Source organism: Oryzias latipes, chromosome 21, assembly GCF_053564925.1.
Source record: "Oryzias latipes strain Hd-rR chromosome 21, Olatipes_Hd-rR_3.1".
NCBI classification, from domain to species: domain Eukaryota; kingdom Metazoa; phylum Chordata; class Actinopteri; order Beloniformes; family Adrianichthyidae; genus Oryzias; species Oryzias latipes.
In genome coordinates this window covers 947,673-963,541 of record NC_136257.1, presented here as the reverse complement: position 1 = coordinate 963,541, position 15,869 = coordinate 947,673, and the positions used below count along the sequence as shown (strand labels likewise).

Sequence of the window (15,869 nt, the reverse complement as noted above, 5' to 3'; positions counted from 1 at the left end):
GTACCTCGTCTACAGTCTGATGGTGGAGTCCACCAACACGGTACCCTGTCTAGTCTGTGATGGTAGAGTCCACCAGCACTGTACCCCTTTTAGTCTGTGACGGAGTCCACCGGCACGGTACCCCGTCTAGTCTGTGACGGAGTCCACCGGCACGGTACCCCGTCTAGTCTGTGACGGAGTCCACCAGCACTGTACCCCTTTTAGTCTGTGACGGGTGAGTCCACCGGCACGGTATTCCGTCTAGTCTGTGACGGAGTCCACCAGCACTGTACCCCTTTTAGTCTGTGACGGGTGAGTCCACCGGCACGGTACCCTGTCTAGTCTGTGACGGAGTCCACCAGCACTGTACCCCTTTTAGTCTGTGACGGGTGAGTCCACCGGCACGGTATTCCGTCTAGTCTGTGACGGAGTCCACCAGCACGGTCCCCTGTCTAGTCTGTGACGGTGGAGTCCACCAGCACTGTACCCTGTCTAGTCTGTGACGGTGGAGTCCACCAGCACGGTACCCCGTCTAGTCTGTGATGCTGGAGTCCACCAGCACTGTACCCTGTCTAGTCTGTGACGGTGGAGTCCACCAGCACGGTACCCCGTCTAGTCTGTGATGCTGGAGTCCACCAGCACTGTACCCCGTTTAGTCTGTGACGGTGGAGTCCACCAGCACGGTACCCCGTCTAGTCTGTGATGCTGGAGTCCACCAGCACGGTACCCCGTTTAGTCTGTGACGGTGGAGTCCACCAGCACGGTACCCCGTCTAGTCTGTGATGCTGGAGTCCACCAGCACTGTACCCCTTTTAGTCTGTGACGGTGGAGTCCACCAGCACGGTACCCCGTTTAGTCTGTGACGGTGGAGTCCACCAGCACGGTACCCCGTCTAGTCTGTGATGCTGGAGTCCACCAGCACTGTACCCTGTCTAGTCTGTGACGGTGGAGTCCACCAGCACGGTACCCCGTCTAGTCTGTGACGGTGGAGTCCACCAGCACTGTACCCCGTCTAGTCTGTGACGGTGGAGTCCACCAGCACGGTACCCCGTTTAGTCTGTGACGGTGGAGTCCACCAGCACTGTACCCCTTTTAGTCTGTGACGGGTGAGTCCACCGGCACGGTATTCCGTCTAGTCTGTGACGGAGTCCACCAGCACGGTCCCCTGTCTAGTCTGTGACGGTGGAGTCCACCAGCACTGTACCCTGTCTAGTCTGTGACGGTGGAGTCCACCAGCACGGTACCCCGTCTAGTCTGTGATGCTGGAGTCCACCAGCACTGTACCCTGTCTAGTCTGTGACGGTGGAGTCCACCAGCACGGTACCCCGTCTAGTCTGTGATGCTGGAGTCCACCAGCACTGTACCCCGTTTAGTCTGTGACGGTGGAGTCCACCAGCACGGTACCCCGTCTAGTCTGTGATGCTGGAGTCCACCAGCACGGTACCCCGTTTAGTCTGTGACGGTGGAGTCCACCAGCACGGTACCCCGTCTAGTCTGTGATGCTGGAGTCCACCAGCACTGTACCCCTTTTAGTCTGTGACGGTGGAGTCCACCAGCACGGTACCCCGTTTAGTCTGTGACGGTGGAGTCCACCAGCACGGTACCCCGTCTAGTCTGTGATGCTGGAGTCCACCAGCACTGTACCCTGTCTAGTCTGTGACGGTGGAGTCCACCAGCACGGTACCCCGTCTAGTCTGTGACGGTGGAGTCCACCAGCACTGTACCCCGTCTAGTCTGTGACGGTGGAGTCCACCAGCACGGTACCCCGTTTAGTCTGTGACGGTGGAGTCCACCAGCACTGTACCCCGTCTAGTCTGTGACGGTGGAGTCCACCAGCACGGTACCCCGTCTAGTCTGTGATGGTGGAGGCAGAAACACAGAACACAGTTTTTATACACAAATGTTTTATTTGATTAAATAAATCCTTGATCTAAGAACAGAGGTGGTTTGAAAAATGAGGGAGGTGTTTGAATAATCAACAAGGACAGAGAAAGCAGACACTTAAAGAGGAGTCCACCCCTACTGACCCCCCTTCTTACAGCAAACACTTCAAAAAGACCAAAGTAAAAAAACAAAACCTTACAGACTACCTTCTGCTCCGTCTGGGATTTCTGGCCTGAACAGAGAGGCTGACACTAAAAATAAAAACGGGCCTAGAGTCATGGCAGACCCTAAGGGAGGGGGGCAGCTATATTTACAGGACGTACTCTAGCTCGTAGCGCACATACACGTTCTTGTCGTCGTTGTAGACCTGCGGGTACTGCGCGATCAGGGCGTCCTGGGAGCCGATGTAGATGGAGTTGTAGATCTTCCAGTAGACATCTCGAACCTTTCTAGCTGGATGGAACAGACCCTGTAGAGACGAGAACCGGACTTTAGCAAAACACCACAACCAGGAGCACCAGTGTGGTCGAGGTTAGAGGCTGGGCCTCACCTGTAAGCAGTACTGCAGCATGCGACAGGGGCCGAGGGCCACCCGGAGACCCTCCAGGGCCCCCATCACCGCCTGGATGACATGTGGCGAGGTCTCAAAGACGTTGGGCCACACATAATTCAGCAGGTGGTTGAGGGAGTCCTCGCAGCCAAAGCCGTACACGCCCAGAGACATGTGCTGCACCACCGCGCTGGCCGTCTGTCTGTGGACCAGGTCCCTGTGAAGCACAGCAAACGGGTCAGAACCACAGAGAGCCAATGCGTTCTGAGCAGCAGATCCGTTTGTGGTTAAAGTGGTTCTTGCTCCATGTAGAGGAGGCAGCACCAGATCTGGCATGGATGTACCATAGAATCCGCTCTTTCAGAAAAGCCTTTAAGCCACTAGAAGATCCACAATTTATAATATATATAGTATTCTGTAGGTACCCCTCAAGTTTAAGAACTGCATTTTGTGCAGGAACGACCCATAGTGACTCAAATTGGGGCAATAAGACAACTCAACTCAACTTTATTTATAAAGCACTTTAAACAGAACAAGGTTCACCAAAGTGCTGAACAACACAAAAATTAATAAAAGCACATGAAAATATAAAGCATAAAACACATAAAATAGGTCCGGACTCCAACTCAGTTAAAAGCCAAAGTGAAAAAATATGTTTTAAGAGCAGATTTAAAAATACTAAGTGAGTCTATCTGTCTGAGGTACAGGGGCAATTCCTTCCAGATTTTTGGTCCGAAGGCCGAGAAGGCTCGGTCACCTCTCCGTTTTCTCCTGGTCTTCGAGACGACCAGCTGTGTCTGATTGGTTGACCTAAGGGAGCGGGGGGGAGTGTACACCTGAATCAGGTCAGACAGATATTTTGGAGCGAGTCCACGGAGACATTTAAAAACAAATAGGAGAATTTTAAAATCAATGCGTAAGCGAACTGGGAGCCAATGAAGAGATGCTAAAATGGGAGTGATATGTTCTTGTTTCCGTGTACCAGTTAGAAGACGGGCAGCAGCATTACAGTAGTCCAAACGTGTTGAAATAAAAGCATGGATTAAAATCTCAAAGTCATGGTGAGAGAGGAGAGGTTTAACCTCGGCCAGTTGTCTCAGGTGAAAAAAACTGGATTTCACCACTGAGTTGATATGAGCATTAAAAGTTAAATTGCTATCCAATAAGACAACTGGGTGTCGCCATCCTCACAAACATTTTTCCCACGGCAAAGAGGAGATCCTAAAGCACATCCATGCTGCTGAACGGGGGGAGAATAACAAACGGCCCCACCTGTCCATCAGCGCGTCCTCCAGCAGCGGCGTGACGGCGTAGATGTAGTCTTTGCCCATCTCTCCGATGTACTCAAACAGGAAGGAGAGAGATTTGAGGACGCCGTTCTGCACGTTCAGCTCGGGGACTCGGTACTCGTTCATGAGCGCCGGCAGCACGGTGAAAGGCGAACACGTCTCTGCCACGATGGCAATGGCCACGGTGGTGCAGACCCGGTTCTGCCGCTCCTGGACCTTCAGGTTGTTGAGCAGTGTGGCCAGAACGTCGTGAGGGCTGCGAGACAGAACCGGAACATTTGAGAGCAGGTCCGCCTGCGGACGGCGGGTGGTGGTGGATGAGCACTCACCCGATGGCTTTGGCGATGTAACCGAAGGTGTTGACTGTGGCTCTGCGGATGGCCTTTTTGTGAGCCTTGAGGAGCTCCAGCAGCTCAAAGCAGATCCTCATCCACTCCCTGGCAGACACGTACTCGGCCCCCCTGACAAGAAAAGGAAACATGGTTTAAAGGACAGCTGCTGAAACGGCAGCAAAACCTCCAGAACCAACAGACCTGTCAGCGATCCGGCCCACCAGGTCGATGCAGTTCTCCTGGACCTTCTCATGCCGGTTCTTCAGGATGGGGGTCAAGCGAGGAAGCAGGTCTTTGATAGGAGGGGTCATCTTGTGCATTCCTGCAACAAGAACCAGTCAGGATTTTCTCTGTAATACCAAATCTTGGGCAGGTCGTGCATGAGGGGAGGCGGCGCACCAATGACGTTTACGATGGCCTTGAGTGCGCCCAGGATACTGCCCAGAACCTCGGGGTACTCCTCTCCCAGGTACTCGTACAGCACCACCCCCAGATGGCCCATCAGCTTCTCCTGCAGAGGGACAGCAGAGCGGGTGAGGCCTCAGGCCTGAGCTGCAGGTTTACGGGGGCGGGGTCACCTACCTCCTGACAGGTCTTCATGACCACCGCTGTGCGTGAGATCAGGTCCGCCGCCTGCTGACGCACTTTGGCGGACTTGTTGTTGAGGCGCCACAGCACTGTACCGCAGATCTGAGGCAGGTACGGTTTCACGCGTTTGCCCAGCGCGTTCACCACCGTGCCAAAACCGTTCAGCATCACAGAGTCCTGCACACGGACAGAAGGTTAACCAAAGCCCCCCATAAAGCAGGAATCCATGCCTGCCCGCCCCCTACCTCTGTGGTCTGCTCCTGGAAGGCGTACAGGATGCCATCGATCAGCTGCTCCTCCAGCTTGTGGTCGATGTCAGCTGCCCCCAGGTTCCCCATGATCTTCTCGATGGTCTCCATCACCATCTTCCTGTACTGCTCCGCCTCGTCCTTCAGATCATCCACGATGCGCGAGATGATCTCTGCCGCCCCCACTTTGTTGGCCAGCTCCACGGTGGTGTCCACCAGCTGGAACCAGAGACAACAGAACAGTTAGTGCCCCCTACTGGCTGCAGCTGGAACTGTTACTAGTTTTGAACAAAAATACAGGAATCAGTTTCTTCAGAAACATGTTGCCGTGTCATGAGGACCCTTCATGCTGAGCGTCTCCATGCATCATGACCTTTGTCTGCATGGCACCCAGCTGCTCGCCGTCTGCTCACCTGTCTGTAGTTGCGTCTGTCCAGAGCCATCCTGTGCTGCCAGAAGTGCTTGAAGAACGGCGGCAAAATCTCGGTCTTGATGTAATTTGCTTCCACGCCGTCCGTGCCACAGCACTGCTTCACCACCTAAGAGGCGGGAAACAAGAGCCTGCTCAGGTTCTGTTCGCCATCAGAGCGTGATGAAAGCACCCAGCGCTGCACCCCCACCTACCTTCAGTACGATCTTCTTCATTTCCTCATCGGGGGACTGGAACTCCCTGATGAGGATCAGCATCACCTCTCTGGTGTAGTAGTTGGCATACTCCGCATCCATCAGCGGGATCAGATACCCGATGGCTTTGAGGAACGCGGCCAGACCCTGTGGAGCGAGGAGAGTTAGAACGCGTCTGGAGGCGGTGCTTCTGTCCTCTGCTTCCAGCAGACACTGGCCCTGCAGTGGACCTCAGCTGGCAGCAGAAGCTCCTTCAGAGTCACTATAGCAAGCAAACATTCACACTGCGGCCACGCTCAGGCCCAGTGCTGGGTGTGATCTTGCCGACAGGATGTTCCCTCTCCACGCAGAAGCGCTCACCTTTCCTCTGTGCTGCCTGATGCCCTTCCACAGCGGCTTCAGCACCGAGTCGAAGGACTCAATCCCATAGGGGGTGGCGGCTTCAGCGAGGGCAGCAATAGCCAGGGCACTGATGGTCCTCACCTTCTGCTGCTCGTCCACCAGACCTGCAGCAGAAACGGGTCACAGGCGGGTGAGTGGAGGCTCCACGCTGCCTTCCTATCAGACACGCTCTGCATCTGCCAGAACAGGGGAGGCCCCTCTGAAGGTCTGCGCGGTATCAGAACACTCCTCTTCTGAAGGGGGAATCCCACTTCTCTTCCACTTCTTCAGACCAAACTGTTCTGTTTGCTGAAGTGGGACTGACTGTAACTTTTGCCCAGCCTTCTAAAAGTGGAACCGTAGAGATGTTCACCAAAGGGAACCAGCAGTCTGTGTTCTGAACACAGCAGCAGCTGCAGCGTCACCAAAATGTAGCCGTGGAACAGCAGGGAGGGTGGACTTTCATCATTTACCAGCACAGCTGAGGAAAGTTTCACCATTTCACAGCAAAACCTGGAAGCATGTGAAGTGGACTCCACCCAGATGCTGAGACCGACGCTAGAAAGGTTTTTAGCAGAAATGCTTCCACCCTGAAAACGTGCAGCTTTGGTTAAAGCTCCTGTTGAAACAGATGAACAATTTTTCCACCAAAAGCTTCTGTTCCAGAGAGAAAAAGAGGCACCGTGTCCCTGCAAAGGGGGCGGGGCTTGAGTTGGATTTAAGGCAGCTACATTGGGGTGTTGACAGCTGCCGTGCAGGACTGACCGTGCTCGATGATCTCCACCAGGCTGCGCAGGTGAGGCAGGATGGCGCAGCCCATGAGAATGGCGATCTGCTGCACGATCTTGATGCCGGTGTGCCGGGCCTGCCAGGACTTCTTGCTTTTGCAGACAGCTTTGAGGAAGGGCAGGAGGGAGGGGATCCCCAGTGCTGAGGCCACCACGGCGAAGGCTCGGGCCGTGGTGTTTCTCACGTACTCGTCCATGTTGTCGATGTCAGGTCTCATGGTGGAGATCATTGTGGCCAAACCTGCAGCCTAAAGGCATCAGAGAAGTTGAAGCTCATGCATGTAAACACAGAGGTGGGTGTGACCAGCGGGTGCAGGGTGAGAACAGGCGGGGCATCCACGCCCTGCCTGCACGCTCTCATGCTGGTGTCACTCTGGCGAACGCCTAGCCCTGTCCTGACCACGGACCGGTCAAACAGGCGAGAAAAGTTCGCCATCAGAGCACTGACAGGAAGGGCCTTACCTTTGCCAGGTTGGAGATGATCTCTCGCCCTTCCACTCTGGCGTAGTAATCTTCATCGATGAGCAGGGGCTCGATCACCACCAGGATCTGAGTGGACAGAAGACTTTCAGTTCACTGCTGAAGACGCGGCAGACAAACCTTCAACCGGACCCACCTTATGAACGTACGGCCGCACCAGGTCGTCCAGCTTGTACAGGATGCGATCGATGACTTTGACCAGCAGGTGGCGCTCCTGGTCCTCCAGTGTGGGGGACATGAGCAGCGGCAGAATCTGGTTAAAGAGTGGCCCTGCTCCAAATTCCCGAGCTTTGTCTGTGATCTGACGCAGAGCCGCCTGAAAGAGCCAACGAGAAGCTGGAGGTTCAACCTCTATCAAGACAGCAGATGAGGATCAGAGGTTCCTCTGCGGTGCCAGAGAAACCCAGCAGAGGAAATAGTTAGAGGACAAACGTCCATCATTCTACCAAAACTGCATGTGATCATTTTACACAAAACCAGCTCGTCAGAGGAAAGCAGCCCAGGATCGGACCTGCCAGCCTTTTTACCCTGAAAACTCCTCAGCTGAACTGAAGTGACAGTCAGGATGGAGGCTGCAGGTCTGCAGCAGAAGGTTCCTCTCGTCACCGCCCCCCCCAAACACAAACACCAACCTTTCTCATGGGCGGAGTTCCGTTTTTGATCTTCAGCAGCAGCTTCATGATCTTCCTTTCCTTCTGCTCTTCGGGGCTCAGCGTCGACTCGTCCACCTCCACCTAACATCGACACAGACCGTTACCTCCACAGAAAAGACCCCCACCCACCGCAGCCCCCCCGTCCTGCCAGACTCACCAGGAGTTTGTCAAAGTATTGGATGTCATCGGGTTTGAGGAAGGGCAGGTTCCCCGAGGGCTGGTCGTTCATCTGTTTGGTGGTGCGGTCCTCCACCTGCATGTGAAAGCCCGTCATCCCGCCGATGGGGGTGGGCGTGGCCGACAGCTTCCGAGCCGGAGTGCGGATTGGCACATACCCTGCTGGGGGGGGCAACACCTGCAGAAAGAAACGGTTGGTAAGACCGCTCACACCATCAGATTGTAAAGTCATGTAACAATGATCTGGTCATGCAGCATGCAGGCTGCGTGGCCTAAACTCCACACCGAACAGAAATGATGTTACGGTGCGTGGAACAGAACTGCGCTAACCGCCATAAATGATTAAAGTCCATGTCTGGTTTCTGTCTGTAGACCTGGAGCAGACGTTTACATGTTCAGCTCAGTCAGAGACACTGTCAGCCTGTCCCCCAACTCTTATTACACAACAGGGCTTAGCCCATTACTGTTGGGGGGCGTGACACGCCACACACACCTTGTAGCCCTCGGGAAACATGGCGTCCAGCTCCTCGTCTGTGAGAGGCCGGTTCCTCTCATCGATTTCTCTCTCCCACCTCCACGCCTGCAGCTGCTCGGGGGTCATGCTCATCAGGTGTCCTGAGGGACACAGAGGCAGCTCTGTTAAAGCCCAATCTTCTGCTGCCAGGGGCTGAAATGGGGGGGTTATTGTTTACCTGGGGTTGGCGTTGCCATGTTCATGGCTGGCGTTCCTAACGGGGTTTTTCCAGGGGTCAGGAGAGGAGTAGAGGACCCCATCTGACTGGCTGGAGTTAGATCCCACCGGGACTTCCTCTTGCTGGCTCCTGGGGTCGGCGTCTCCCCCACAGACTCTTCTCCTCTGTCTGTTCGGGGGGTTTCCGCCCAGCCGCTCCCGTGACCCGGGGTCTCTCTCTCCGTCTTGGGGGTTTCGTCCCAGCGGTTCTTCCGAACGCTCCCAGTGGCCCCTCCGTGGCCAGGGGTGGCGTGGCCAGGCGTGTCCCTACCAGGGGTGGCAGCTCCAGCGGGGGTGTGGCTAGGGGTGGGGTCCCACATCCGTGAGCTGGGGGTGGCCCCCGGGGTCTCGCTGCCTTTAGGACGACCAGGAGTTTCATCCCAGCGGCTGTTTGACGGTGTGTGAGCAGGAGTGTGTCCTGGAGTCTTGAGGACCAGAAAGATCGGTCAACGGCAAAAGTACTTCACAACCATCAGAGTTCAGGGTGGGGAGGGGGCTCACCTCAGCACCGGCATCAGCCTGGTCCCAGCTGGACACCTTCTTGGGTGTGGAATTGGAAGGGGTCTGGTCGGCTGTCTGGTCCCAGCGGCGCTTTCGCTTTGTGCTGGCCTGGGAGGCAGCAGACCCGTTGACCACTTTCAGGTCCCCCGACTTTGCCTTCTCTGCCAGCTGCTGACGGATCTCCCTCTGCAATCCAACACACAGGAAGTCAGAGCCCATCACCAGTTCACAAAGACAAGTCTCCTACAGAGCTTTGGACTGTCTCATTCATGCAGGGCCTGTTCTCACAGGATTCAGCTGGACTTCGAAGGTTCATTTAGAAAAGATTCCTCTGGTTAGCCTGAAGAACAGAATCCTGTCAGAAGAACTCTAGCTGAGGAGGAAAGTAAACACGTCCCTCTGCTGCATCCATCACGTGTTTTAAAGCCGCCTTCAGACTGAATGTGATTCACAGCCTCAGACCAATGCACAGACAGGATCTGAGGTCCTGCGGTAGCGTTTGAGCGTCGGGAACAGCATGTCAGTCCGGCAGCAGCGCGATCTGAACATCATGACACGTCCAGAGTCAAATCTGAACTTTGGCGAGGATAATGCGTCGCGTAAACTTATTAGGAACCCTGCTTTAGGCATGTGGCGTGTTCAGTGACACGATTGGCGGGTGGAGTAAAAACCAACACAAAGTATCTAATCGTTCCTCTGAACTTCAGATTTTTCTTATTTTCATCGAGACAATAGTAAAATGTCCTCTGATCTTATTCCTAGATGTATTTTTCCCTCCTCGGGGGGCAGCAGTCAGACCGCAGAGAAAGCGTCCGTCATTCAGCTCCGGCAGCAGTGGTGAAGCTCTGTACCGGGAGTCTCTGAAAGATCTCATGGACCCAAACATGGAGGCGTGATGACTTCAAAAGAAATAAATCATCATCCGTGTCTTTCATGTATTGTGAATAAGATGAACACAGACACTGCTCCTCGTGGCGATCAGGCTAAAATCATGAGTTGGTAGCTCCTCCCACACGTGTCTGGGGGGGGTCTAGTTTATGAGCAGACGTTTGGATGAGCGTTGAGCAGAGAATTCGCCGCATGTCCATATAGTGGACGCCAAAGCAAATTTGACAGGAACCTGGTAATGAAGGCAGCATAAGGACGGTAGAACAGAAAGACATTCTCCTGATTTGAACGTCGTATCTGGAATTTTAGCAGCAGCTCCTCCTCCTGCAGCGTTTTGGTTAAATAACACACTGAAGCTCACGTTTCTGTGTCAACGTCTGGTTTGAGCGACTGCTAAACGACTGGATCTTAACGCCACTGACTGTCCATGAAAACTGGACTGACTGAGTGTGATGTCCTCCATAGAAAATGGTTCTGGTAATGGCGTATACTTATATAGCGCCTTTCTTCCTACAAGGACAAAGCGCTTTACAGTCACACACACAGTCACACACTGGTGGCGGCTCCGCTGCCAAACACAGGCGCCCGCCTACCACCAGAGGCAAGGTGGGGTTCAGTGTCTTGCCCAAGGACACTTCGACTCATGGGCGTGCAAGGCGGGAATCGAACCTGCAATCTTACGATCATGGGTCGACCGCCCTACCACTGCTCCACAGCCGCCCGTTTTCTTCCAGGTCCAACCAAATGAAGTCAACTCAGTTGGCATACATGGTAAACATGGTTAACATTTCACTGGCAACCACTCTCTCCAATCAGGCCACACCCCTACCACTAGAAAGCAGACTACATGAAATCTGTCAAATGTCTTGAACGTGGGGGCCAGGAGGCTCCACCCACTTTCGTTGAGGGACTACTCAGTCCAGTTCTCGTATACAGTCACCGGTGAGCGCCGTGCAGCAGGACTCTTACCTCCTCTTTGGACAGGTTCTGCTCCAACATGACGTCTACGTACGACCTCACCTGCAGCTTGGGGTCTGGCGTTTTGCCCCCTGCGCGAAAGAGCAGCAACAAAACAAAAGGCACTCATCAGGTTAGACTGCAGACACCCACACACAGCACAAACAGCTAACCCTGACTAACAGATTAATTTGTGTTGCTGCTCTGTTACAGAATAACAATAACTGAATTACATACAAATATGCTTTTCCTGTTTACATTCTAATGAAAAACAAGAAGATACATGGAAAGTTGAGGGTGTGTAGTTTCTTTAAGTGGATTAAGAAGTATAGCCATCACTGATGCAGGGCTCCTGGGCTGCGCTCCTCAGAATACGTACACTTTCAGTGCCAAGGGTCCTTCTGCAGTCAGACTTCAACCGGCAGAAAAGAAGCCTAGAAAATTTCTCTTTACCATTAGTAACACTTTGGAAAGGGTTTGAAGTCACACACAACAGTATACCACCTGTGTTGAATGATTCACGACACTCAAAGAACAAAGAAGCTTCTTCAGGTCAAACTACAAACCCAGGCTCCACTTTGCAGCTTCACCATTACTCAATGTAGCAGAAAATGAAGTCAAATTTGTTTTCCACTTTAAACACAGACTCCTTACAGCACTGCTCAGTCTGTACTCTCAGGTCTTTGACTTCTTTTTCAACATCAACATGAAGACATGTAGTCAAAGGCTTTAAATAAATGCTTGGTCTCTGAAGAACCAAATCAAAGAGGCTGCTGGGGGTGGAGGTTTGCTGTAGCTGCGCTGATTCCCCTCACAGCCCCCCAAACAAGCAGCCCGTGGACCCTGACCAAACTGACAAGTGCACAGTGTCCCCCATAACCTACACAGGATGAGTTGCTGCACCCTTAACAGAGTGCAGTACAGGACTGGCAAAGCAGTACTGCTGTAGGAGAGAAATTAAGGACAGTTAGTATGGGCCTGTGGTATTGGTGTACACAACGTTTCTTGATCACATTTTTCTATTTTACAGACTTGTAAAATAAAAGTATATATTTGCAAAACAACTTTGAACAAAGAACTGCCTTCACATGCAGGTTTGACGCGGCCTAAGCACACCTGACGGCCCCGGGCCGGTCGGCGGCAGCGAGGCGTTACCGTGAGCGGCTTACAGCAGCATTCACGGGCGCTGCAGAAGCTCACCCTGAAAGCTGGAGCAGTTCAGAACAGACTCTGCTTGTCCAGCTTGAACGCCTGAATTACCACAGGACACCTGGATGTCCGGAAACGGGGCAAGTCAGACTTTAAAGGGGCAAATTTAAAGCAATGTTTTCTCAAAGCACGTCTTACAAAAGTAAGAAGGTGCTGCTGAGCAAATGCCCCGTTGAGGGTTCAGACTCAGGAGGGTGGTCGACTGCGCCCCCGTGCACGCCGTTTACCCTCACATGCTGTCCACTGTGGGGTTGTTAACCCTTCGACCCATGCCTGTTCAAACCCTCTTACACTGACAGTGGGTTTAACAAAGGAAGGTTTCAGTCTACTACACTGTGGTCGAAGGGTTGAACAGAAAATCTACCTGGATGAAGCCACTGGCTTTCTTGGAAGAGTCATAAGAACCACGAAAAACACAGAAACAGAACAAAGAAGTGAAACTGAGGCATCGAGGCAGGATAAAAAAGGGTGACATTTACCGTCTGCAAAGGGGTCAAGGCGCTCAGGCGAAATGATCATCTGTCTGCGACGAGCTTTGTATTCATCTTCCCGATCTGCGATTTTCGGCGCGCGATGCTCTGCGAATGGGTCGTACTGCAAAATGGAGACAGAAATGAGGCTCTGATCCAAAGTCCTGGAAAGAAGGTGCACCTCCTGTCATGTTAAGGAACACATACATGTTCATCTGACTGGGGAATGGAGTTGAGCATTGCCACTGGTGCATGGTAGCCTGGCTTCTTCTGTCCCAACAAACTTGTCGATGTGTCATCTTCATCATCCTAAAGACAGAAAGAGAAACAAGAGTCTAGTCAAATCTCGCCAAAGCGGCAAGACTCTCCTAGCTCACACAAGACAAGCACGGTGGGAGCAGACTGAAAACTGCAGGTAAAACATCTTTACTTACATCTTCCTGCTCATTGGCTGCAATGGAAGTGACATATCCCACAAAACGACCGTCGCTGCCTCCATAGATCTCCTGGTCGTAAAAGCCAGTGGAGTCCAGGCCCACTCCCTGACCTGCATCCTCTTTCAGGGAGGCCTTCATCCCCTGGATCTCCAGGATCTGCGCCTCAATATCTAAGCACCCAAGTAAAAATACATGTGGGAATGAATATACATTACATTTTTCAACAATATTTTATTGTTAAAACTGGATTTGTGGCCATGTGGGTTTTTCGTAAAAATAAAAAACCACAACAAGTTATGGAAAGCTTCAATGTCAACAATTAATGACACTTTTTTTAGTCAACTTCATTAGTTACAAATAGCAAAGCTGTAGAAAAATGATCTTAAGTCGCATAATAAACGGGGGGGGGGGACTTTTGAGTTTTTTGATTGACTTTTTAATTGAAATCGGCTAAATTTGTAAATGTAATTTCATGCAACAAGCGCGCTCCTGAACAGTTTTCTCGCTTAATGATGAATCAATCCTGAACAGCAGCTCCAGCCTGGTCTTTTGTTTACACACCAAAAGCTGAGCCTGATCGCTCCAGCACGCGCCCATTGCTGATCACACGTTAAACGAAAGATTGGGCTTTTGTTACAAACGCACGTTGCTGACATTCATCCCGCGGTTCTTCGTGAACTAAACGGCCAGGTTTGCACCCAAAACACCGCAGACTGGTTTCGATAGGATGATCGGTTCTTTGCCACAGAAGAACCACAAAGATTCACACAAAACCGTTTTGCACTGCAAAATCGTTCATTTGCACTGCAAAAACATTTTGTGCAAATAGCACGGCGAAGTTGGTCACGCTGCGTGTTCGCGTTAAATATGCTAATCTACAGGACAAAGAAAACCAAACAACTGCAGATAACAAACTAACAAATAAAATACCAATATACACAGAACTCAACGGCTTAGCGCAGTAACGTGAACTATTTCACGGTAGCAAAGGTGCTGTGTGAGGCTTCAGCTCGCTTGCTAGCAACCGGCGCCATTATGTAAAATGTCCGCGTTGCGTCGTCACAGGCCGCCTCGTTTTTTATGTTTTTGTCGGCCACAAAGCACAACTTCAAAAAACATTTGACACCACAAAACGCATACATTATTTAAAAAAGCAAAAGAGCTGAAGAGAGGGCCACACACAACGTATTCACAGGTTTTCGTGATATTTTACCTTCGTGTGTTTTGGCGATCTTCGCCATCTTGACGGTGGTTGTTCGAGACTGACACCGGAAGTGCGTCACCTCTTCTTCCGCCTCTTTTAGCCAGCACGACAGAGAAACGTTATTATTATTATTATTATTATTATTATTATTATTATTATTATTATTATATTAAGTCAGCTTTATTTTTAAATGTACTGAATTTTACAAGATCTACAGCACAGATGAAATTTCTTTCCTCTCAACCCACTGTGCAAACAGCCTATAAAAAACAGCAACAATAATAATAAGTATTATAATTATCATTATTCACCTTGTTGAATAATGATTATAAGTATGTATTTTTCTCTATTATTGTATATAATTTTTTAACTTAACTTTATTCATGTTTACGCTCACTGCCCCCTCAGCGGCTCATCACGCGTGGCCGCTAGGGGCAGCCGCGAGCGGCGCCCCGCGCGTGGCCGCTAGGGGCAGCAGCGAGCGGCGCCCCGCGCGTGGCCGCTAGGGGCGGCAGCGAGCGGCAACCCGCGCGGCCGGTGATGCTGCTGAGGAAGCTCCACTTCTGAATCTGACAGGCGGACGCTGCCACTTCCTGTGCGCTCTGCCTTCAGCCCGCTGTCTCCCCAGATCCCTTCACTGCACCCAGGGCGGACGGAGGCTTCCGCGTGCTCCGTAAAGCTCCCAGAGCCGCGCGGCATCTCCGACCAGCGGCAGCCGTAGATGCGGGTTGTTTGCGGCGGCGGCTCAGACCTGTCCCGCCTCCCTTTGACTCTGCGCGGCCGCCGCGTTCTAGCGGCGCCGCGGATAGCGTCCGTGGAGCAGGGCTGATGGCCGTGGAGCCCGGCACGGCCTTCCTCACAACAGCAAGCACCGGTTACCCACGAGCCTCGTAGACGCCGCTGCAGCCCCGGTCCAGGCGGACGCTTGCCGCGCAGCATCGCTCCGTGCAGGTCGCAGCGGCTGACCCAGAGATGGCGGTCCTCAAGCTGGCCGATCAGGTAGGGTGCGCTAGCCACCGTTAGCTTAGCCTCCGAGGCGCCGCTCAGCATCCCGCCCGGGTCAAAGCGGAGCTCGGTTCCGCCTCTGAGGGGACGGACCGCGGCGCAGACGGAGAAGAAGAACTTCCGCAGAAAAAAGTTCAGCTCGGAAGGTTTTCACCGCTCATTTCAAGCGGAACCTTTTCTTCATTGATTCATCTGATAAAAACGGGTCTGTGGGCTAGAACTAAACCAGAACCAGAACCAGAACTGCGGGGGAAACAGGCAGAAGCAGAAATAGAGGAAAACCTCCAGTGTCTCACTTCAGTGTTTGTGTCATCATCACTACTGATAACCGCAGATGTTACTGACAGCAGGTCTGAAATGTGAGGAATGCTGCAGGTGACATCCTGGCTCCTCCCCTCACCTGCATCCAGGTGTTGGATCAAAGACGGCAGCTGTCCTCAGAAAAGCTCAGTGGCACATGAAGGTGCTCTGCTGGGGTACCTGATGACGTCACAG

The 15,869-nt window shown here is 52.5% G+C and overlaps 2 protein-coding genes across 3 annotated transcripts in view; one reads left to right on the top strand and one right to left on the bottom strand.

Annotated features, from left to right (window-relative positions):
* Window positions 1-1,866: 1,866 nt before the first annotated feature.
* On the bottom strand, window positions 1,867-14,549 carry sf3b1 (splicing factor 3b, subunit 1). Of its 2 annotated transcripts, XM_004085368.4 has the most exons (24): window positions 14,379-14,549; window positions 13,163-13,335; window positions 12,936-13,037; window positions 12,738-12,852; window positions 11,062-11,141; window positions 9,205-9,390; window positions 8,666-9,128; window positions 8,467-8,588; window positions 7,954-8,151; window positions 7,776-7,877; window positions 7,280-7,459; window positions 7,126-7,212; window positions 6,641-6,911; window positions 5,855-6,000; window positions 5,495-5,641; window positions 5,284-5,409; window positions 4,868-5,089; window positions 4,617-4,799; window positions 4,434-4,545; window positions 4,236-4,356; window positions 4,032-4,163; window positions 3,686-3,958; window positions 2,414-2,630; window positions 1,867-2,332 (listed from the first exon to the last, which is right to left on the bottom strand). In XM_004085368.4, the coding sequence occupies exons 1-24, from the start codon at window positions 14,404-14,406 to the stop codon at window positions 2,174-2,176; spliced, it is 3,945 nt and encodes a 1,314-aa protein (XP_004085416.1). In that variant the 5' UTR covers window positions 14,407-14,549; the 3' UTR covers window positions 1,867-2,173. The 2 variants fall into 2 exon arrangements, with proteins under 2 accessions (XP_004085416.1, XP_020556448.1); XM_020700789.3 differs by lacking the exons at window positions 12,936-13,037; window positions 13,163-13,335; window positions 14,379-14,549 and adding an exon at window positions 11,429-11,483 and having other exon boundaries at window positions 12,738-12,812.
* A 378-nt stretch (window positions 14,550-14,927) lies between these two features.
* The window catches only part of ankrd44 (ankyrin repeat domain 44), a 39,695-nt gene continuing 38,753 nt past the window's right edge, over window positions 14,928-15,869 (top strand). The window contains 1 exon segment of the mRNA XM_023951016.2: window positions 14,928-15,368. Within this exon segment, the coding sequence (XP_023806784.2) occupies window positions 15,342-15,368 (27 nt within the window). The 5' untranslated portion in view covers window positions 14,928-15,341.